At 38.9% G+C, this 23,211-nt stretch overlaps 1 protein-coding gene across 2 annotated transcripts in view; it reads left to right on the top strand.

Annotated features, from left to right (window-relative positions):
* LOC150080764 (zinc finger MYND domain-containing protein 10-like) overlaps positions 1 to 23,211 on the top strand; it is a 131,239-nt gene that overhangs the window by 70,102 nt on the left and 37,926 nt on the right. For both annotated transcript variants that reach the window (XM_090381671.1, XM_090381670.1), the window contains exon 7: positions 6,445 to 6,566. In XM_090381671.1, coding sequence (XP_090237797.1) covers positions 6,445 to 6,566 — 122 coding nt within the window. The remainder of the gene's footprint in view (positions 1 to 6,444; positions 6,567 to 23,211) is intronic.

The following is a 23,211-nucleotide window of genomic DNA, read 5'->3' as shown; positions in this document are numbered from 1 at the left end:
GGGAGAAGACAGAGAGTGGTAATCAATGGACACTTGTCATTGTGGACTAATGTTATCAGTGGAGTCCCTCAGGGTTCAGTGTTGGGTCCATTATTGTTTTCTGTATTTATAAATAATATTGATGATGGTATATCAAGCTTAATGTCCAAGTTTGCAGACGATACAAAAGTTGGCAGGGTTGTTAAGGACGCTACTGATGCTATGTTGCTGCAACAGGACCTGGAAAGGTTGAGCAGATGGGCTGAGAGGTGGCAAATGAAGTTTAACATTGACAAATGTAAAGTACTACATATGGAAAACAGCAACCCCCAGAGCAACGTACAAACCCTGTGGTACTACACTGACAGTGGTAGAGAATGAAAAGGACCTGGGAGTAATTGTGCAGGCAGATATGAAGTTCTCTGAGCAGTGCAGATGGGCTGCAAGAGTAGCTCATGGTGTCTTATCAATGATATACAGGAATTTTTCTAGCAGGGATATGGAGGTGATTATTCCTTTGTATAAGGCAATGGTCTCGAGGCCTCGTTTCAAGGATGTAGAGCTGCTGGAACGAGTACAGAGGGCAACAAGATTAGTGAATGGAACAAAGGGTTGCTCTTATGAAGAAAGACTTAAGTTTTGCAAATTACAGTGTCTGGAGACTAGGCACCTGCAAGGTGATCTGATTAAGGTGTGTAATGATGGAATCATTACTCTTGCTCAGATTCTGCACCTGATGGGGCAAAAATCCAAATTGTGGGAAGGCAGTTGTAGAATAGATGTGCATAAATTTGCCTTTAGCCAGCTGGTGGTTGATTGCTGGAACAACCTTCCATTTGTCATTGTGGAAATTGACAGCTTAAATAAATTCAAAACTGAACTAGACAAATGTTTGGAGTGAATGGATGGGTGAAAAAGGCTTTTTTTTTTTTTTTTTTTTGGGCTGATGCTATATAAGCTTGCTTTCTTGCATCATATGCCTCTATTAATGGTAATACTAATATTAGGAAAATAATGTTTTTGCACCCAAAATTGTGTGACTGGGTTGTTGGTGAGGTTGTTGTGGCAGTTGCTTTTCTGTATAGAGTTAGAGAGAGAATACTCCAGTGAAGAGTTCTGCTGTGCATTTTGGAGGCAGTTTTAGTAGCATATGAAGGAGGGAAAGAAGTCTGTGTGTTCATAGTAAGAAAGTGTTGAAAAGATTAAAGTGAAATTTTATGTCTTGACCAGTTAATTCCTAAGCAGTAACATTATGGAGAAAAGCCAAAGGAAAGCTTAAACCAGCTGTCATTGGACATATTCCTGTAATAGAGAAGGATCCAGAAACTGAGTAGCAGACTGCTCAGATAGTACCCTTGATTTCTACTACTGCTGTGGTAATTCCCTCCATCTATTATCTGAGAATTGTCTACAAAATAAGATGGCACCAGTTGAGATAGATTCCTATGGATGGAGTCCTTTTGGCCAGCAGAAAACTCCTGCTAGCTGAAGGACTTCATCACACTGTAAAATTAAGGAACTCCACTGTGAAAAACAGTTCTCAGAATTGTTGATTTACGTTTAGTCATTGTCAGAAATCTAAGATAGGACTGTACATTAATGCAAGATAATTGGCAGCTAGTACATATGTATTTGTAGGAATTTATGATAAAGATTAAATAAATGTGTTATGCAAGATAATACTACTACTAAGAGGTAGGAGTAATGTATTGGATGAGAGAGAAAGAGAAAATTTAAATGTGCATGGGAAGTGTGGTCTGAGATAGTAGAAAGAGATCCATTGGCAAAACAGAGAGATACTAGAGAGGGGGCTAACGTTATTAGTAGAGTTGTCCAGGTTTCAGTGCTGGGTCCATTGTTGTTTTCGATATTTATCAATGATACTGATGAAGGTATATCAGGCTTAATGCAGATGATATAAAGATTGGTAGGGTTGTTTAACGACAGTCATCAGGGTGAGCTACTGCAACAAGATCTAGGAAAATTAGGTCAATGGGCTGAGAAATGGCAGTTGAAGTTTAACATTGACAAATGCAATGTACTGCACATGGGTAGTGGTAACCCTGGAGTAACTTATAAACTGTGATACTATACTCAAGGTAGTGGAGAATGAAAAAGACTTGGGGGTAATTGTGCAGTCAGACATGCTGCCAGGACAGCTCATGGGATTTTGTCAATGATATACAAAAACCTTGCCAACAGGGATAAGGAGTTGATTATCCCTTTATATAAGGCTATGGTTAGAGTGCTGTATACAGGTCTGGAGGCCTCACTTTAGGAAGGATGTAGATCTGCTGGAATGGGCACAAATTGGTAAGGGAACAAAATGGTGCTCTTAACCTAGAAAGGCTTCAGTTCTGCAAATTTCAACATCTTGTGACTAGGCACCTGTGGGGAGATCTGATGGAGATGTACTTGAATGGATTGAGTAAGCTGAATGTTAATGGTATTCTTCCACTTGCTGAGACTACACATATGAGGGGCATAAATTCAAGTTGAGAAAGGATGATTGCAGGATAAATGTGTGGAAGTTTGCCTTCAGTCAGCAGGTGGTTGATTGTTGGAACAGGCTTCCATCTGTTGTGGAAGTGGATGAGTTGAATAAAATCAAGGGAGAACTAGACAAATCTTTGGAGGATACAGATGGGTAAACTTTATTTATTATTATTTTTTTTTTTGGCTAATGCTATATAAGCTGTGCTTTCTTGCATCATTTGCAATTACTACTACTACTAAAGCATTTTAAAGTATTCAAGTTTGAGTATTAAAATTTATTACACAATTGATATGAAATTTCATGCTGTATAGGTGTTTGGTAATGGTATCTGTGTCTATAGAGAACATGTGGCAGAAACGTTAAGTATTGAGGTAATTTAATTAAGATTGAGTTGTATTGTTGATTACTAGTATAATGAGGTAGATTAATGTTGATTAAGTAAGGAATGTGATGGTGAGAAAGGAATGTTACAGTTAAATAATGAAGGAAGTTAACTGAAGTGAATACTTATCTAAATGTAAATAGTATTATATAATATAAGTTTTGTTTTCAATATTGTGTCATTGTTCACAACATTAATAGCCCACATATATAAATTATATTTTATGTATTTTTTATAAAGTCAAAACTCCCTCAGCTTCTGGTAATCTTCTGAGATATAAACAGTCAGGTAGCAGTGGACTATAGTGCTTGAAGGAAGCTGTTGTGTAATTATAAAACAACATTTGCCATAAAGCGGTGCTACAGTACAGAGGAATTAATAAAATGTAATAATAAAAAAAAAAATACCTCCCACAGAGTCTCGATACTAATATTTTGGCAGGTAATGCAGGTGTTAATTTATCTGGCGAACTTCAGATAAGAGATTATTCGACATACAGATATGTGTATTATTCAGTTTTTCTGAATCGTCAGTACTGTATCATCAGACAATGATACTCTTGAACATTGGATCAAATTGGAAATTGCAAATGTAATTTTCTGTGGCTGCATTCAGATACCTTTAATACAGTGCATGCATGCCTGTTTTACTTACTAATTTATTAAGCAGCTATACAGCACAGTAATTAGAAAGGCAAGAGTAACGAATACAGCCATAATAAACACCTAGGAATAGCTTGCCATGAGCCATCTGTTCTGTGGGTTTTCTTAATTTTTTTTATTTTTTATTTCCAGGGTAACTCAAATGATACAGTCCAGAGATGATACTCTCCCTCACTTAGAAAGCAGTAAAGATTTAATTAATATAAATATTAATAAAAATTATTATCAATAAAGATTTATTTAAAAAAATAAATGCACAGAATTGTTCTAATTTGCATTGCTGATAGAGCAAGAAGTTCAAAAATATGAACCAAAACAGTCCTCCTTTGTTAACAAATTAGTAAAGGTCACTTTCTCTTTCAATCATAATTACTAAAGACCAGTGAGACAAGTACAGAAATCATGAGCATCATATAGGTTGAAAGATGACAAAAGCAAATGTTACCTAATTGCTTTTTATGTACAGTAAAGTTGCAGCCATCTTTATATGTAATTTAAAAAAAAAATAAATAAATAATAAATAAAAATAAATAAATAAAACAATAAATAAAAAATAAATAAATAAATCTGGTAAATTGTGGACTTCAATTGGCAGCCCGAAGACTTTCTACCATAAGTAAGATTTATAGCAATTGAAGGTGATGGTGGTTAAAATCAATGCTAGGTATAAAGCTAACAGTAGAGTTTTCAAAAGCATTAAGTTAAATATTGTTTAAATTTACTTATAATATTCAATTTGGAGAACAAATTCATCAGAACTATTAAGAAAACATGTTTTGCATCATACTGAAATTTCCCAGTTTTGGAGAAAAAGAAAAATATAAATCTTAAAAAAGTCCAAATTTTTGGACATTTCTGATTTTTGGACACCCAGATTTCAGACATTCTCCCTTTACTAAGGTAGAATACAATGATTTCTAAGATCAGAGAATTTGACTATCAACATAAAAAGAAAACTTTATTTGTCTAGAAACAATGCACAGGTCTTCAAAAATAAACTGCCTTTCTGTTCCAATTTCTGTGTAACTAATGAATTTCAATCCATTATTTACACAGAAATATATACATATGATTGTATCTTTTTATTTTTGCACCAAACTAAAGATATGAGGTGATAGATATATTGTGTCTGTAAATTGCACTTATTTTATGGCCATTTTATCTGTTTGTTGGCTAAAATCCCACATTTTCCAGGTGGTGGAACTGTACAACCCCCGCCGAAGACAAACTAACTCAGCCACAGTGTGAAAAAAGCCCGTTTAAAATTTCTCCCCACCTCAATGGAATTTGTACCCAAACCTCAGGTTTTTTCCATACAGTGTAGAAAGGGGTGGGCAACAGCCGGCCCGCGACGATGTTGAATCCGGCCCCCTCGGTAAATGCATAAATATAGAAAATCCATACCTGACTACTCGCCGTAAACGTTCGGCTTAATTCGGTTCAATCGGGAATCGCGGCCAGTACAACAGTAACCAAGTGATTCTACGCAGCATCAAAGAGTTATTTCCTAATTATTATTGTAGCATCGATCGAACGAAGTTCCTTTGGATTTGACTTCTTATTGAAAAAAATAATATTGGTGCGAGATGTTTTATGCCTTTTCTAATTATTACAATTTTTAATTTAATATAATTTATAGCCCATAAAATGAGCCAATTAAAAAAAAAAAAGAAAAATTGATGCCGAATGCCGCATTTTCAATGATAATTGAACATTCAGATATTTTTTTTAAAAATACATGAATAATTTGGTAATTCAAGTAATGTAACATTTTTTAGGTTCTGATTTTTTTATTAAATCGTTCAATCTATTCCGGCCCGCATCATGATACGAAAATTTCATTCGGCCCGCTTACGAAAAAGTTGCCCACCCCTGGTGTAGAAGGATAGTGAGTCAACGCTGTCTACCCACAAAGGCACATGCATTAGATTCCGCTTTTTTTTTTTTTTTTGGAGCACTAAAAATCAATGAAATCTGCTGCTTGTTTCTAAATTTGTGGATTCTGTACTTTTTTGAAACCCTCTTCTCTCTCTGCTTCAGCTTTCTGTTACCATACTGCTATCTCTGACACAAAGCTGCAAGCACAGTATTGCTTTAGCTTTTATTAATTAACTTTCACAATTATAAAATATGAAAATGTAAAGAATTGCAAATTCTTCTACAATTGAACTAGCCAAAATCCTACACCAAAGAGTAACTTGTTTTATTTATTAAGATCTTTCAAAACATTCTCTAGAATTATCTGTGGCCCATAGTCTGAGTCATAAGTGAGATATTCACTTGGAACTTGTGAGGTATAGGTTGTGACTCCTGAACTAACTGAATTTTATGTGGAAAAAAATTCAAGTCCCTTTTCAGAATTCTTAAAAACTTTTTGAACAGCCAAAATTCTCAAGTATCATCTTGTTGATTTCTTTAAACTGCTCAATACAGTTTCTTCACTTGTTTGATTTTTCTCTTAGTTCTGGGACCAGATTTAGACATGAGTCCCAAAAATATGTAATTATAAATTTTTATCCTCAAAAATGGAAACAAATTTTGTCCCCTTGGATATCAAGGCCACCAAGTCGTGGCTTATTCGGTTTACGCCTAAATCTGGATGGTTCTGGAAGGCTGGTCTTGTGGATATAACATTGTTATAATATGAGTTGCGTGAATTTGAACTATTCTCCAGAAAGCTCTTTGTGCAGCAATGCTGGTGATTCCAGTTTTTAAGGAGAGCTCCACTTTTTCATGGCTTAAAATTTTAAACTGGGAAAGGCAAAAAAAAAGATGACAACAGTGATCTATTATAGTTCTAATGGTATACCATAATGATATATATTATACTTTCAACATCATGAAAGAATGAAATGAGTTTATGATGTTTTGCCATACCCTGCATAATTCCCTAAGAAAAATTGTAATTTTTGGTCCTTTTTCAGGTGTCTGTAATCAGAGAAAACCTTTTAAAACAAGGAGATAAACATTGGACACTTATTGCTAGAAAACAAGCTGATGCATTTTTCAGTCCATCTGTAGAAGAAGCTAAGCAGCAAGCCAAAAGGTATATTTTTATTTCACTAAAAGGTTTTTTCTTTGTTAATCGACATAATATGATATAATCTTTTAAGGAGTGGCTGATATGTTTCAATTATACTGCAATTTGAATGCTCACATTGAGTATAATTGTAATAAATATAATTCAGTATTTTAATTTTTTATATCTAAATATAAATTTCAAACTTTGAAATTTATATTTATGAAATATTTTGCATTCTTGCTTGATATTTGTAGCTTAAGTATTATTTCTGTTCTTCTTGAGAGTTCATTTGCAAGCTGCTGTCAGTAATGAACAAAACTCTGCTTTATAGTAAGAAAAATCCCTTAATGTATGTAAATATTTCACATATATTTATATATGTAAAATGGCTTATATATATATATATAAATAAATAAGCTGTGTGGATGATTTTACTGTTGCCAAATTTCATAGTTGTATGAAGTGTCAGTTCATTTAAAATTAAATTTCAAAATAAGCAAGAACATTCCATGTTAAAAAAGAAAGGCATTCTAGATCAGTGATAGTGACCCAGTTCTAGCCTGAATATCAAAAATAAGCTGAAACAAATATAGCAATTTTTGTAGGCCATATAAAAGAAGAAAAAAAAAAAAAAAAAAAAAAAACCTAACTAGTCAGTTAAATAGTTTTTCTTGATGTTATAAAACGGTAACAGTACGTTAATGTTTTTAATGAGAACTTGCTACATAATTTTGCAACATTTACACTTACAGTTTTTACTGCTAGGTGTGGATACTATAAAATGCAAATTTGTCTTCAAATATTGTTATAGAACAATGCAAGTACAATTTCGTAGTCTTCTATATAATTCCATAAGACTGTAGTTAATATTAGAAGTGTTTTGTTAAATCCATAAACTATAAATATATACAATACAAATGTGCAATCTCATAATATAACTGTATCACATAACACAGTGGTCTCCAAAGTATGGGAGATGATCCATGGAGTGCGTGAGATAATCCACAATAAATCAATATTTATTAATTATAAAAACTTTAGTTGTTTGAAACGTAACTGAAAATAAAAATTATAAATAAATGTTTTTTTAATACTTTAATATGTGGCTTTATTTGATCATGCCATTGATCATTAAGTACATACATTTTGTGCTTGAACTTCAAATTAATTTTGTTTTTTTTTTTATTTATCTGTGATCTTTTAAAATTATATGCGATTTTATAAATGTGATTTTAGATATAATGCCTTCCATATAAATGATTTATAAATAAAAAAATATTAAACTTATATATTTAATTTTCTATTCTGGGGTGCGCACTAGTCCTTCTAAGTAAAATAAAGGTGTGCGACCACTGACATAGCACATAACATAATTTAAAATAACACTATAAGTACTGCTACCAAATAATGCAGATATGGTTTATATTATACTCATTATAATACATTATATTATACTTGTATTTCCTAGTTTCATGCTGTATTCTTTAATTTAGACTAGAAGCAGAAAAGCAAAAGGCACCAAGCAGTGGGAATGCATTGGCTTGGGAGAGAACTATTAAAAACAGTTTTCTTACAAATCAGGATTTTGTAATGGGCTATGCTTGTTGTCTCTTTGCACAATAAGCAAGGGGAGGTTAAGTGTGAATTTAACATGCTGATTGGATTTATAGGAGGCCTTGAAGAACAAGGTTGATGTCCTCAAAGGAATAAAAGAGAGGGACCTATCAGGCACTCAGCTTCCCAAATCAACATAAGGGCCCATGTATAAGCAACAGGCAACACACTGGTATAATCAACATCACAGAGATGACAGGAGATAGCAGTGGTAGGTGACTCTATTATCAGGAAAAGGAGAAATATATTGTTTTTTTTTTTTTTTTTTTTAATGTAAACTCGAAACACGAGAGGTATTAGAACCTATAGTAATAAGTACCATGCTTGGGTTGGAGGTTGAGAAGTCGAAAGAAGATATTTGTTGACATTGGACTTGAACTTCTGTAGACTGTAATTTTCAGGAAATACGAATGAAGGAAGGTTGTTCCACAAAACGGCAGTTGAATGAATAAACACGGAAGATGAAAAGTTGGTTCTGTGAGTTTGAAGTTGGACAGTAAATGGATGTTGGCTGGTGGCAGCACATGTTCGGACTGTTTTGAAAGAGAGAATGGGAATTATAGAAGCCAATTCAGAAGAACAGTGCCCACGGAAGTATCTATAGAAGAAGCATGCAGCAGAAACAGTAGGTCTATGAGACAGTGAGTGGAGAGACTCTGTTAGAGATGAATCATCAATTAACCTGACTGCCCTCTTGTGAATGGAATCAAGAGGCCTGAAAGAGGTTTTGGGGGCACTACCCCAGATGTGGGAACAATATTCCATGGTACGGCAGATTTGCGATTTGTAAAGAGTGACCAGCTGTTTGGAAGAAAAGTAACACTGAGAGCAAAAGAGAAAACCAAGTTTTCTAGATGCAGAAGAAGCAATATTTGTAATATGTTTGTGCCAAGAGAGAGATTAGAAGTCAAGGTAATCTCCAAAAGAGATATATCATTTTGCCTATAAATTGGAGTGTCACCAAAGATAAGCATAGGAGCAGAAGAGTCCTTTTTGCGAGATATAAGACAACTGAGTTTTAGAAGGATTGAAATCAACTGTTGTCTTTGCCCCACTGGAGAATTACCTGGAGATCGGCATTTAAGGAATTGGTAGCAGATATTCGAGAAGTTGAAGCTGATTGAGCAGGACAAGGTTTCTCAAAATGGAAAGTGGAATGCAATGTGCTATCATTAGCAAAACTATGGATAAGATTTCCAGTCAATGGAAGAAGGTCATTAATATACAAGAGGAAAAGAGTGGGGGAAAGAACTGAACCTTGGGGGACACCGGCATTAGTGGAGAAGTTAGAAGACAGAGGGCCATCTACCATCACCCTCAGTGAGCGATCAGAGAGAAAACTGGATAACCAATGACAAAAAACAGTTGGCAAACCATAAGATGGAAGCTTGTTGAGAAGACCTTTATGCCAAACACGATCAAAAACCTTTGAGATGTCGAGAGCGACTGCTTGTGTTTCTCCGAACTTTTCAATTGAATTAGTCCATAAATTGGTAACATAAGCCAGAATATCACCAGTGGATCGACACTGACGGAATCCATACTGGCAATCGTTGATCAGATGGAAGGTTTCTAGATAGTTTAAGAGTTGGCGGTTAATTCATTTCTCCATTACTTTAAAAAGAGTAGAGCTAATTGCAATAGGACGATAATTGAACGAGAGGGATTTGTCACCTTTTTTAGGATATGAGCAAATTTCCAAGCAGAAGGAAAAACACCTTTGGAATAAGAAAGTGAAAAGAGGTGGCAAAGAACAGGAGTAAGTTTGGGAGCACAGGTTTTGAGAACAAGTGGAGAAATACCATCAGGACCTGGAGCTTTCTTAGCAACAATATTGTTCAACATTCTTTTGACAGAAGACCATAGGAAGCATTGAATGGAGTGTATTGGGAATGGGGGGGGGTGTTTTTCCAAGATCATCAATACATGAGTTGGAAGAAAAATGGGATGCTAGCAGGTCAGCTTTATCCTTGGCTGAAGTGAAAACAGAACCATCTGGTTTTGACAGAGGTGGGGAGCAGTGATGGGCAAAAGTTGTGGCCAATAGCTTTGGCAAGAGACCAGAATGCTTGACTACTATTAGGGCAAGAAGCAAGTTTTCTACTCTTAGCCTGTTCAAAATCTAGTTTTGACAAGTTAATAACTGCTTTACAATTGTTGCGAGCTTTGGTGTAGGCAGAAAATGAACATTCTTTTCTTGAACAGCCTTAGCACATTTATTGGAAAACCAAGGTTTACATAAAGAACGAGATTTTAAAGTGGAGTGTGGGATAAAGGATTCCATTCCTGCAAGAATAATTTCACTGACACGATCTGAGCAAACGTTGACATCAGAAGTTTTGAAACAGTAATCCAACCAAGGAAAAGAAGAAAAGAAATCTCGCAGGTCATCCCATTTTGCATTCCTGTAATGACAAACAATACAAGGTTGGGAATAGCCATGAGATAAAAGCGTCTTTGGAGAAGAGACAATCATCAAGTTGTGATCTGAGGTGCCTAAAGGACCTCTCACTTCGACCATGTACTTAGAAAGATTGTTTGTGAGAAAAAGATCAAGCATGTTGGCTGTATGGTTAGGACTGTCTGGTATTCTTGTAGGTAAATGAACAATCTGTGCAAGGTCATTAGTAATTGCAAAAGCCTCGACCAGGTGGGTCGGTGTGACTAGAAAAAGGAAGCCAGCTGGAGTTGTGAACATTAAAATCACCAAGGAAAATTACCTCACTGTTAGGAAAGTTGGACTGGAGAAAGTCAAAGAGCTCCAAGTGACTAGTGGAGTTGGGAGAAAAGTAGAGACAGATGAATTTGACACAATGAGGTAGAGATATTTTAAGCCAGAGAAGATCGAAAAGAGGAGATTCCAAATTACCAAGTCTCTGACAGAGAATGTTGGAGCAGACATATGCACAAGTACCACCTTTGAAGGCAAAAGGAATCATACAGCAAATAATTTGGGCTACTGAGATGAGCAGTAGTTGAATCAACCGATAACTGAGATTCTGTCAGAAAAAGTACATGGGGTTTGGCAGACTGCAAGTGGAAATGGAAATCGTTGAGATTAGAATTGAGACCATGTATATTTGTGAAATGAATTAGGAAGTGTTTTTGAAGTTTAGATCTTTTCACAGATAAGCTTACTTTATTAGTTTAACAATTCATGGTGTATTCAATAGTGAGAAAAAGTGGGTGGGACATGCTGTATGAAGTAATGAAATTTTTGGATATGGTGTACACATGGTAAGAATATACCCAGATCCTTGACATAACGTGGCCTTGACAATGCCCCCTGCATACACACTACTCGGTCTCCCTCCAGTCACTATCTGGCAGAGTAGAGGTAGCAAGATTATACACTAGCTGATCCGGAAGCCTCCTAGAGAGTTACCAATAGGTTCGATCCAGTGTACTAACTAGCGGCCAGCCTGAAAACACCATTTTAGAGCTGTACCCTTGAAATGTAAGGAAGATTGGATCTCATCACAATGTTGATCATAACCTCAAAAGTCATCAATCATACTGCATGATGGAAATGATGGGGAAGGGTTTTAGCTCTGGAGACTAAACATGGGTTTCACCACTTCAAGCCTCCAATAAGCAAAGTAGTGGTATTGCACCGGTTGATGAGAGTCATCTACCACCTAGTACTGCCTGGTAACACAGAGGGGCAGCATTCCTCCATGTGGTGCGGGTGCCACACCTCGACCTCTGCTTACGTTGGTTCATACCTGGGTGGTCACCCATCGTGAAGGTGCAAGCAGAGGATTTGGCTGTCACAGACCGTCCATACTTCACCAAAATTGGGTCCACTTGACTTGAGTAGCAAGTACAGCTGTCTGGCATATCTGAGAGAATGTCTGTGAGGGTGTAAAAGATATTTACAGGGGGGGTGTAAAGTTGATAAGGGGCTTAGAGGGGAACAGGCATTCTGTGTATTATCAGACACTCAGTCTAAAATACTGATGGATCCAATATCTTTCTATTTCAGAAGATTTAGGAGAAGTTTGGTTGGCCTGCCTCCCTAAAATCCACTCATGCACATCTTCTCGATGGTAAGCTAAGCCCTGTTACGTCACTTAGGTGGCAACGAAAGTGTAGAGTGGTTTTCTTCAAGACGCCTGGTCAGCGTGAAGAGGAAAAGACCAAACCCTCCGGCACATGACAGTAAGACGAAACAAATGGCCCTCAATCCCCAGCAGCTTTCACTCCCCCTCTTACAGCAGCATCAGAGTGGAAGCAGAGGGTGCTAGGAATCTCTGGGTAGGATCTGGCTGCCATGCATGGAAACTCTATTGTGTACTCTGTTGTGTCGCAGTACAAACTCTTTAAGGGCCAGAGACAGTGTGAGTTATTGTATAATCAAACTAAAACACTTTTAGGGATTAAGCCTCAAGCTATGTGAAAATTTAACAATGTATAAGTTTGTTCAATAGCACCATGTTAGTATACAGCAAACTCAAAAATAGCTGAAAACTGCATCGTTTATGTGTATCTGATATTGTGAATACCTTCATGATGAGTTGCCATGATACGTTTTCAGATATTTTTGAATTTGCTGCTTACTAACATGATGCTATTGCACAAACTTGTATGTTGTTAAACTTTTATGCAGCCTGAGGCTTAAGCCCTAAAAGCGTTTTAATCTGATTCACTTCATTCACCACCAGGGATCTCTCATATTGTGGAGTTATACTTCATAACTGAATTTCTATCATTGTATCACCAGGTTATCTACCTACCCACCAAAGATAGGCCAATAGCCTTGAAATGGTGCTGTATCTGCTGAGAATAAGTAAGAATAACCTTCTCCTTTGGTGAAGCTTTATTTATTCGAGGTAGTGCAATATCATGGCAACTCGTTGTGAAGGTATTCACAATATGAGGTACACCTAAAATGCCGTTTTCAGCTATTTTTGAGTTTGCTGCATACTAACATGATGGCCCTGAAACTGGGGACCCCCCCCCTGTCTGTTGCCCATCCAACACCACAAGGAAGTGGGCTAGCTCATAGAGTGTAAGGTTCTTTGGCTGGGGCAAACCCTGGCATTGGCAAAGCTTACCAGGGAGGGCCACTAAAAAAAAATAGATATTTTTATTGGAAAGGAGTGCTGAGAAGACAGTTTGAATATGGGAGTACAGTAGAAGGTGAAGAAGGCAGATAGTAGGGAGACTGACACCTGAAAACAGAAGTTAAACAGATTGAGGGGCACCCCTTGGGGGTCTGTTGAGAACAGAGAAAGATTTAGGCTAGTAGGATCCGTCAGCTGAAATGTTTGGATGGGAGGTGGGAGTAGGTTTTGAAAGGGGAGTGAAGTCATAGGATCAGAGTTCCCCCCCTCGACGTGGGCACCTGTACATGGTGAGGGGACCTCCCAGTGACGCTGCTGGACTTCCAGACTAGCATCACTGGGATCCAACGCCCACAGCCTAGGTTCCGGGCTTACATCAATGGAATCCGGCGTGTTTGCCGTGCGCTGCGACCCGTGGAAATTCGGAAAGGGGGATCCTGGTGGTTGAGGGGCCCAGCTTCAATACACCACTTTGGCCCCTGCTTCGACAAGACGGGTGGTCCTGGAAGGCCCGGCTAGGATCAATCGGCTAGTAGGTTCGCCTGCGAGGGTCAACCGTGTCAATGCCACGCCCCTACCCTCATGGTCCGAGGGACAGGATTCAGGCTGGCGGCGGTGCGGGTATGGTGTCTGGGTAGCCCTGGCGTCCCACTCCCGAGCGCATTTATTGCATGCCGGGTAGTGGGCGTCCCTTTGGGCTCCGTGGTGGGTGGGGAGCCCGGGCACTGAACCACTTAAAAAAACTCATGAATCCTGATAAACATATTTCTTCTGGGGCCCCAACCCGGTCCCTAACTGAAAACTTTACCGTAGACCAAGAGAACGTCACTTCTGCAAAAAGACAGAAAAAGGAGGTTATATCAGGTCCTACACCTCGGTTCCTGATAATTCACTCAACTAGTGAGAAGCCTATAGGAAAAATGTCACCCTTCTTTATCCAGAAGGGTTTGGAAGGGTTGGCAGGCTCTCCTAAGTCTGTCAAACGGCTTCGTTCTGGTGACATACTTGTAGAAACCAGAAGTGATATACACTCAGAACAGCTCCTCCGTGCTACATCTATCGGGGGAATGCCTGTCACCATAACCCCCCACAAGACACTGAACTCATCCCGTGGTGTTATCGCGGAATGGGATCTGATGGATGTAACTGAAGAGGAAATCTGTTCAGAGTTAGAACCCCAGGGAGTGACAGCTGCTAAACGTATATCCATGCGTAGGGATGGAAAATTAGTTTCCACTAGAAATATCATCTTAACATTCAATTCACCAACTATTCCTCATGAAATTAAAGCTGGCTATATTAACTGCCCAGTGCGTCCGTATATCCCAAATCCGTTACGGTGCTTTAAGTGCCAGAAATACAGACATTCACAGATGGCTTGTCGTGGAACCCTTGTATGCGCTTGGTGTGGCACAAAGGACCACGAAACAACTTCATGCTCAGCTGCAAAACCAACCTGCATTAACTGCCAACAAGAACACCCGGCCTACTCAAGGGCATGCCAGAGGTGGAAACAAGAAAAAGAAATTCAGCGACTTAAGGCAGAGTTGAACATATCTTATCAAGAGGCCAGGAAAACGGTGAAACCTATAAATATAAATAAACCAACCTACGCTCAGAAGGTAGCTGGGAGTTGTTCCATCGGAACTCAGACCGAAATGACCATACCACCAAAGGAGTCATTCACTCCTATTGCTCGCTACCTGTTAAGTTCAATAAAACCTGCACAAAAAGACCAATCAGCTGCCACTCCAATATCTGTACCTCCTAGTGCCCCACCAATTAGAAAATCAGTTTCTGGAGAAAAGAATAAGAAATCTGACGTACATCCTAGTTCTCAGGAAAAAATGGATGTTGAGGAGAAGGAGGTACAGGACGAAGCAGTCTTGGAACTCTTTACTGAGGAGGATATGGACACAGGGCAGCGTCCATACTTCCCCAGGAAGGATAAATCTAGGACTGACAAAAATAAGCCCTCAGCACCTCGGAAGCCGCCTGAAGGAAACACCAAGTCAAAATAATGGCTAAATTCCTACAATGGAATTGTCGTGGATTCCGGAGAAATGCAGAAGACATCAAGGCACTCCTGCAAAAGCACATACCATCTTGCTTTTGTATACAGGAGACTTACCTAAGGGCAAATGATGACCCCAGGATGCACAACGTTACTATCATTCGCAAGGATAGAACTGGGGATGGCCCCGCTCATGGAGGAGTCGCAATCCTTGTGGGCAACCATACCCCTTTTCAGCATCTGCAACTTACTACCAACATAGAGGCAGTAGCAATTCGAATAACAGTGGGGTTTTTACTAACCGTTTGCTCTATATATCTGCCACCTGGTACTGACATCTGCCAGAAAGACCTTGATGATCTCGTAATGCAGTTGCCTTCCCCTTTCTTACTTCTTGGGGACTTTAATGGACATAACACCCTGTGGGGTAGTGCTAGCATTAATAGAAGGGGACGAGTCATAGAGCGTATGCTTATTGACAATGACCTCTGCCTTCTTAATGTGGGAACAAACACCTTTTTCCACATGCCTACCCGTACGTTTTCTGCCATTGATCTTTCTATCGGCTCGCCTTCTCTTCTCTCGTCACTTACCTGGGAGGTAGAAGGGAACCTGTATGGAAGTGATCACTTCCCCGTGATAACCACCTTAATTACTGGGAGACCTTGTCTTCCTGTCAGGTTACCGCAGTGGAAGTTTGATCAAGCTGACTGGAGTGCCTTTCAACACCTGGCAAAATTTGACAACTCTGCAGTCAGTCAGGAGCCTATCAATGATGCAGTTACGTACATAACAGAAAATATTGTCCATGCAGCTGCAACTGCAATTCCAAAAACATCCACCCTGTTTCCTCCCTTTCCAAAGCCATGGTGGAATTCAGAATGCACAGCAGCTAAAAAGGCTCAAAACAAGGCTTGGGGGATATTTCGAAGATATCCTACCACAGTCAACCTATTAGCCTTTAAACGTGCCTGAGCCAAAGCACGCTACATCCGCCGTCAGCGTCAAAGGGAATCGTGGATCCGTTTCACATCATCCATTACCCAGACGACCAGTACTAAGGTGGTCTGGGAAAAAATCCAGAAAATGAAGGGAAAATACACAGCACACCCCTCATCGGTCCTTGAATATAATGGATGTACTATTGCAGACTCTACTGCAATAGCCAATGCTCTTGGGGAAACTTTTTCTAACATCTCTGCAACGTCATCTTACTCCCCAGAGTTTCTGGTCCTAAAGCACAGCATTGAAAATCATGCCCTTAAATTCACATCGAAGGGTTCCCACCCATACAATGGGCCATTTAATATCAATGAGCTGAAAACAGCACTCGCCCATACAAAGGCTACGGCTGCTGGACCAGACAACATCCATTATGAAATGATCAAACATCTTTCACCAGAATCCATGGACCATGTGCTCTTCCTATACACAGAATCTTCCTTGAAGAGCATTTTCCGGATACCTGGCGCAAGGCAACTATTCTTGCTTTTGCTAAGCCAGGAAAGGATCCTATATGTCCAAAAAACTATCGTCCCATTGCTCTGACCAGCTGTCTGTGCAAAATATTGGAGAGAATGGTCAATGCCCGTCTCTTATGGTATTTAGAATCGAACGACCTTCTCTCCCGCTTTCAGTGCGGCTTCCGAAGAAACAGGTCCACACTGGACCACTTAATTAGACTGGAAACATCTATCCGAGATGCTTTCCTAAAAAGAGAACACTTGGTGTCCATCTTCTTTGACTTGGAAAAAGCGTACGACACAACTTGGAGATTTGGTATTTTAAAAGACCTTTACAACCTCGGTCTAAGAGGCCACCTTCCAATTTTTATTAAAAATTTTTTATCCTGCCGTTATTTCCAAGTTCGTGTAGGATCCTCCCTTTCGCGGCCATTCTGCCAAGAGGAGGGGGTACCACAAGGATCTGTCTTAAGTGTCACGCTTTTTGCCATTAAAATAAATTCTATTTCTGAACAACTTCCTCCAACTATAAACAGTGCACTCTACGTCGATGACTTCAGCATATTCTCTCAATCATGCAATATGAGGGTTATTGAGAGACAACTGCAACAAGCTATTGACCGTCTTAACTCCTGGGCCACGGCCAATGGTTTCAGGTTCTCGCCGGAGAAGACCGTTTGCGTACATTTTTGTCGCAAACGTAACCTCCACCCCGAACCTGAATTACGACTTGGACAAAGCACCATTCCAGTTGTATCAGAGGTGAAATTCCTGGGACTCATTTTTGACAAAAAGCTGACATTTGTCCAACACATTCGTCAGCTTCGCACAAAGTGCACGAGAGGGCTTAACATCCTCCGCTCTCTCTCTTCTACCTCTTGGGGTGCAGACCGATGCACTCTCCTACGTCTGTACCGTGCACTTGTATGCTCAAAACTAGACTATGGGTCTCAGGTATATGCATCTGCCAGAAATAGTGCTGTTCGTTGGCTTGACCCCGTCCATCATCAAGCCATCCGCATTGCTACCGGTGCTTTTAGAACTTCGCCTGTCCAAAGTCTGTATGCCGAAGCAAATGAACCATCTTTGTCACTTCGGCGAATGCAGTTGTCTCTGCAATATGCCTTCAAGCTGAAGTCCCTGCCGGACCATCCCACATGGACATCCGTTTTCGAGCCACGATGGCAAAATCTTTATAACACACGACGCACTGCCAATCGGCCATTCGGCATTCGTGTTCAAGAGCTACTCAATGAGCTTAACATCTCGGTAGACAGGGTTGCTCGATCACCAAAGGAGCCCCTTCCACCCTGGCATGCACAAACACCAGCATGTGACTTCTCGCTCAAACTTGCGACGAAGTCTAATACTCCGCCTTCTGTCTACCTTCAGCTCTATTCACAACACCGTGCAGAAAATTCTGACTTCTTGCCAGTTTTCACAGACGGCTCGAAGTCAGAATCGTATGTGGGATCTGCTGCTGTCTTTCCAAATAATACCATATCAGAGCAGATACCCCTTGACTGCAGCATTTACACTGCAGAGCTGCATGCCATAGAGTTAGCTCTAGATCACATAAGAAAACACCGTTACCAACTGTGTATTATATATGCCGACTCAATGAGTGCACTACAGGCTTTATCTGCGATGTCACACACCAATCATCCAACCCTGTCCCGAATCCAGCAGATAATATACAGCCTCGATGCAAGTGGATTCGATATCCGCTTCTGTTGGATCCTCAATCACATCGGGATTAGAGGAAATGATTTGGCTGACACTGCAGCCAAATCGACAGCCCTGACGGATAATCTTGACCTGTTAGTCCCCTATACAGACTACAGGCAAGTGATTCGTAGTAACCTGCAATCTCAGTGGCAAGATTCGTGGCATCGCCTGGTTACTACAAACAAACTATGTCGAATTAAGCCTGTGATCCATCCTTGGCGGTCCAGCTTACGCAGGGATCGCAAAGAGGAAGTTGTTCTTGCTCGGCTCCGCATAGGACACTGTCATTTGACACACTCCTTTTTGCTGAGGGCTGATGACCCTCCTATGTGTGAGCAATGCGACACCGTTTTAACCGTCGAACACATTATGTGATTGTTCCAGTTTTATAAATGCTCGTTTTACTGCTTTTACCCATCTGACTGAGCCGTATACACTCAGTCAGATTTTAAATGACGACAATGTGTCAGCAGTTTTTAAATTTTTAAAGTCGATCAATTTGTATACACTCATATGAAATATACAATTTGCTTTTGTCATTGAACTGATTCTATGACTGTATGCACCTTTAGACGAAATAACGTTTTTACAAATTACCAGTCCTACCTTTTTATATTTTAACTTTTTCCTGGCGCACTATAACCCTGCTGTTTTTGCGCCAAAAAAAAAACAAAATCAAATCAAATCAAATCAGAGTTCCCTGTGTGTGTGGGGGGGGGATCATACTGTGGGCACACAGTGTAATGTGGTAAGAAATCTCACACTGTGCTTCTAAAGAGGGGAAGCATGATGTCAGCAAGGCAGGGGGGTGTTTCTAAGAAGTTGTCCCTACTGTTGTCAGGGGCTGTCAGAAAAAAAACACAGAAGCTGCACATACTCTGATCACTCATCTGTTGTACACAATAATAATTTTTCCCCCCTAACATATATTTAATTGCTCATGATATGATTTTCTCCCACTTATTTGCCACCTTGCATCCATCATCTTTCAACTAGACATGACACATTTACCACCTGAATATAGACCAGCAGTGTGCAAACTTATTTCACTCGCAACCCCCTTTATTAAATATAAAATTGACACAACCTCTCAATGTAAACCCTGAGGTAGGATGACCAGATTTTTATAAAAGAAAAATGGCATTTTATAAATTATGTAGTAGAAATCTTTATTCGAGTACTGAGAAAGGAATAAAAAAATTGTTTCCTTTTTAATTTACACATTAAGATAATTGTTTAATATTTTAATTTAATACAGCATAAACAACAAATCAAATTCTTGTTCTTGAAGTTAAATTACAAAAAAATAAAAAAATTAATAATTACAAAACAAAACAATTAACGAGAACAGTGAGCCTGGATACCTGATAATATTTGTTCCATATTTAGCACAATATTTGAAATTGCTAAGTTCGTGTCATCTGGATAAAGTGTGGAACACTGTTTTGTTTTTATAACTGTTAATTTTGAGAAACAAAATAAACCTCACATAAATATATACACCTGAAAGGTAGCAATCTTTGTATCGCCATTTTTGATAATTCTGGATACTCATACTGAAGAGAAAGCCAAAATTTTTCACAAGTTGTAGTCTTAAAATGAGCACATAATGCTTTGTCAGACAACAGGACAATAAGATCATTCTTTTGCTGAAAGGCAATTTCAGTGCATGAAGAAATATCAAAAGCAAAGGGATCACAAATCCAATGCAACTTTTTTTTTTCTGGAGATGCATTAAATCATTTGGAAAAATTCTTAATTAGCATTGTTAGGTGGGTGGCAAAGATATCCTTAAATTGTAAAATATCACAATTATTTCTATTAACAAAATCAGAAAAACATGGCAACATTTCAGTATTATTATGCTCAAATTCAGTTTTCCAAAGATTTTTTTGAAAGCTTCTATTTTATCACCGAGTATTAATATATTTGTTCCCTGTCCTTGAAGACTTAAAATTAAATCATTAATTTTTTAAATACATCAACAAGAGAACAAAGTTTTCCTTATTTGATTTGTAAACAATTGAGCAAGTTTCTGAATTTTATCTGATAAGTGATACCTTGGTTTGCGAGCATAATTCGTTCCGGAAACGTGCTCGTAATCCAAAGCACTCGTATATCAAAGCGAATTTCCCCATAAGAAATAATGGAAACCCAGATGATTTGTTCCAAAACTCAAAAATATTCATATACTGTATAATGTATATTGTATACATTATACAGTATATGAATTATACATATATATTGTATTAATGATTAATACAAAATACATACATACCTTTTTATATTTTTAATATTTAAATTTAATATACATAAAGCAATCGAATTTATTAATTATTGGGTAAGACGACTTTCACTGTCACTAACGGAATCACTATCTGTTGACTTTTTCTTTTTGTGCAACTTTAACAAGGAACCTATCCAATGACACTTGCATTTGCCTCCTTTTGAGGATTTCACGGAAATATGACATTGCATTGTCGTTAAACAGATTCATCACTTGCACTGCCACAGCCTTACTCGGGTGGTGCTTTTCTATTTCGTTTATCAAGTTAAAATTTTGCACTGTTCCCTACATTTTACACACCTCCCTAATCTTATTTGAAGAGAGGGATGTCTCCGTTTTTTTCTCCTCCTTCTCAGACAAGATCTCCTCCATAACCTCTTGCTGTTGCTCACGATGCAGATCCATCAGTTCGTCGGTTGTAAACTCCTGTCCATGTTCCTCCACCAGCTCTTGAATGTCATCCTTATTCACCTCCAGTCCCACGGTCGTCCCCAAGGACACAATTTCATCAACAACTGGCAGCTCCTGTTCATGAGCAAACCCCTCAACGCAATCAGACCACAGTTTTCTCCAAGCAGAATTGAGGGTTCTCTTGGTGACCCCATCCCAGGCTTTATCGATGATCTTGAGGCAGTTTACGATGTGGAAATGATTTTTCCAAAACTCTTGGAGGGTAAGGTTAGTTCCTTCGGTCACCTCGAAGCATCATTGAAATAGTGCCTTGATGTAAAGCTTTTTAAAGTTCGAAATGATCTACTGATCCATGGGCTGGAGTAATGGAGTAGTGTTGGGAGGAAGGAACTTGACCTTAATGAACTCGAATTCTTCCAGTAAGTCGTCCTCAAGGCCTGGAGGATGAGCAGGAGTATTATCCATAACCAGCAAGACTTTGAGTGGAAATTTTTTTTCTAAAAGGTATTTCTTCACTGCAGGACCGAAGACCTTGTTGATCCACTCAATGAACAAGATACAAGTGACCCAAGCCTTGCTGTTGGACACACAACGTTTAACTGGCTCTTCTGCACCTTGCATTTCTTGAAGGCTTGTGGATTCTCAGAATGATACACGAGCAGGGGATTGATTTTGAAATCACCGCTTGCATTAGCACAAAGCAAGAGGGTGAGACAGTCTTTCATGGGCTTGTGACCTAGCATTGCATTCTCTTCTGCTGTAATGTAGGTCCTCTTTGGCATCTTTTTCCAAAAAAAGCCCTGTCTCATCGCAATTAAAAACTTGCTGCGGCAGGTAACACTCGGAAACCATGAGCTTCTAAAACTTGGCAGTGAATGCCTCAGCTGCCTTAGCATCCGAACTCGCAGGCTCTCCATGCCTCACAACACTATGGATGCCACTTCTCCTCTTAAAGTTATCAAACCATCCTCTGCTTGCCTTGAACCTTCATTTTCTGTAGACGTACCTGGCAGTTTACTTACGAGGTCGGCGTACAAGGCCTTTCCCTTCCGACATCTAGTCCCCTTAGTTCTTCTTTCTTCTTTAATACTGTGCAAATCGTTGACGTAGACTTCTTATAAAATCTTGCGATGGCAGCCACTTTCATACCTTGTTCGTGCTTCCCGATGATTTCCTTCTTAACTTCTGCCGTAATCATCTCCTTCTTCTTACCGCCTTCCTTTTCAACCCTTTTCTTCATTGGGGCCATTTTCGTAGTGTACAGTTAATAACAGTTACTACATTTGAACACAAAATAAAAAAATACTTTACGCATATACACGTGGTCACAACGCTAACAGGAATGTTGACTACAATGTTGACTGTATATGAATGAGGTATGCCAACTGAGGCTGAGCATGCGAGACGATTACCCACAATCCCAATCTTCTCTTCATTCCTATCGTGTTGCGTTCTGTTGGGGTGATTCTGCGTTCGACTACCATTTCTTGTAAACACAAAGGCGAATCGTGCATAAGCGAATTCGGTTCGTGTTATATAAGATATCGTTCCCCTATTTATAAATCGTGTATGATCTAATTCTGTAGTGTAAACACGTGTTATACGAGGACTGACTTTTCGTTTATCAAGTTAAAATTTATTAAAAGTTTTTGCTCGTCTTGCAAAACACTCGCAGACCAAATTACTCGCAATCCAAAGTACCACTGTATAAACAATAAAACATTATGTTTGAGGTCAAAAAGACTTAGGAACACTGCCACAGGATAACCACCTCACTTTCATATATAAAAGAAGTGTTTCATAAGCAGATCCCATTTCATTACAAAGCATAGTGAAAGTCTGCAAATTGAGCTTTTACTTTTAATAAAGTTGATCACACTTACTGAATCTTTCAAAACTTTGTGCAAATCAGTTTTCATTTTCCTGTTAATGCATTCCCTACGTATAATGCAATGACTAAAAACTGTATTTGGAGCAATTACCTTTACTTTGCCTTTTTAAGCCTTTATTTTATCCTATTAATGCATCTGCACCATCAGTACAAATCACAAAGCAGCTGTTCCACAGTAGATTATTTGTTTGAAAG

This window comes from Mastigoproctus giganteus, chromosome 9, assembly GCF_048544385.1.
Source record: "Mastigoproctus giganteus isolate SK-2022 chromosome 9, ASM4854438v1, whole genome shotgun sequence".
Lineage (NCBI taxonomy): Eukaryota > Metazoa > Arthropoda > Arachnida > Uropygi > Thelyphonidae > Mastigoproctus > Mastigoproctus giganteus.
The sequence above is the reverse complement of the archived record's forward strand: the minus strand, read 5'-3'. Positions and strand labels throughout refer to the sequence as shown.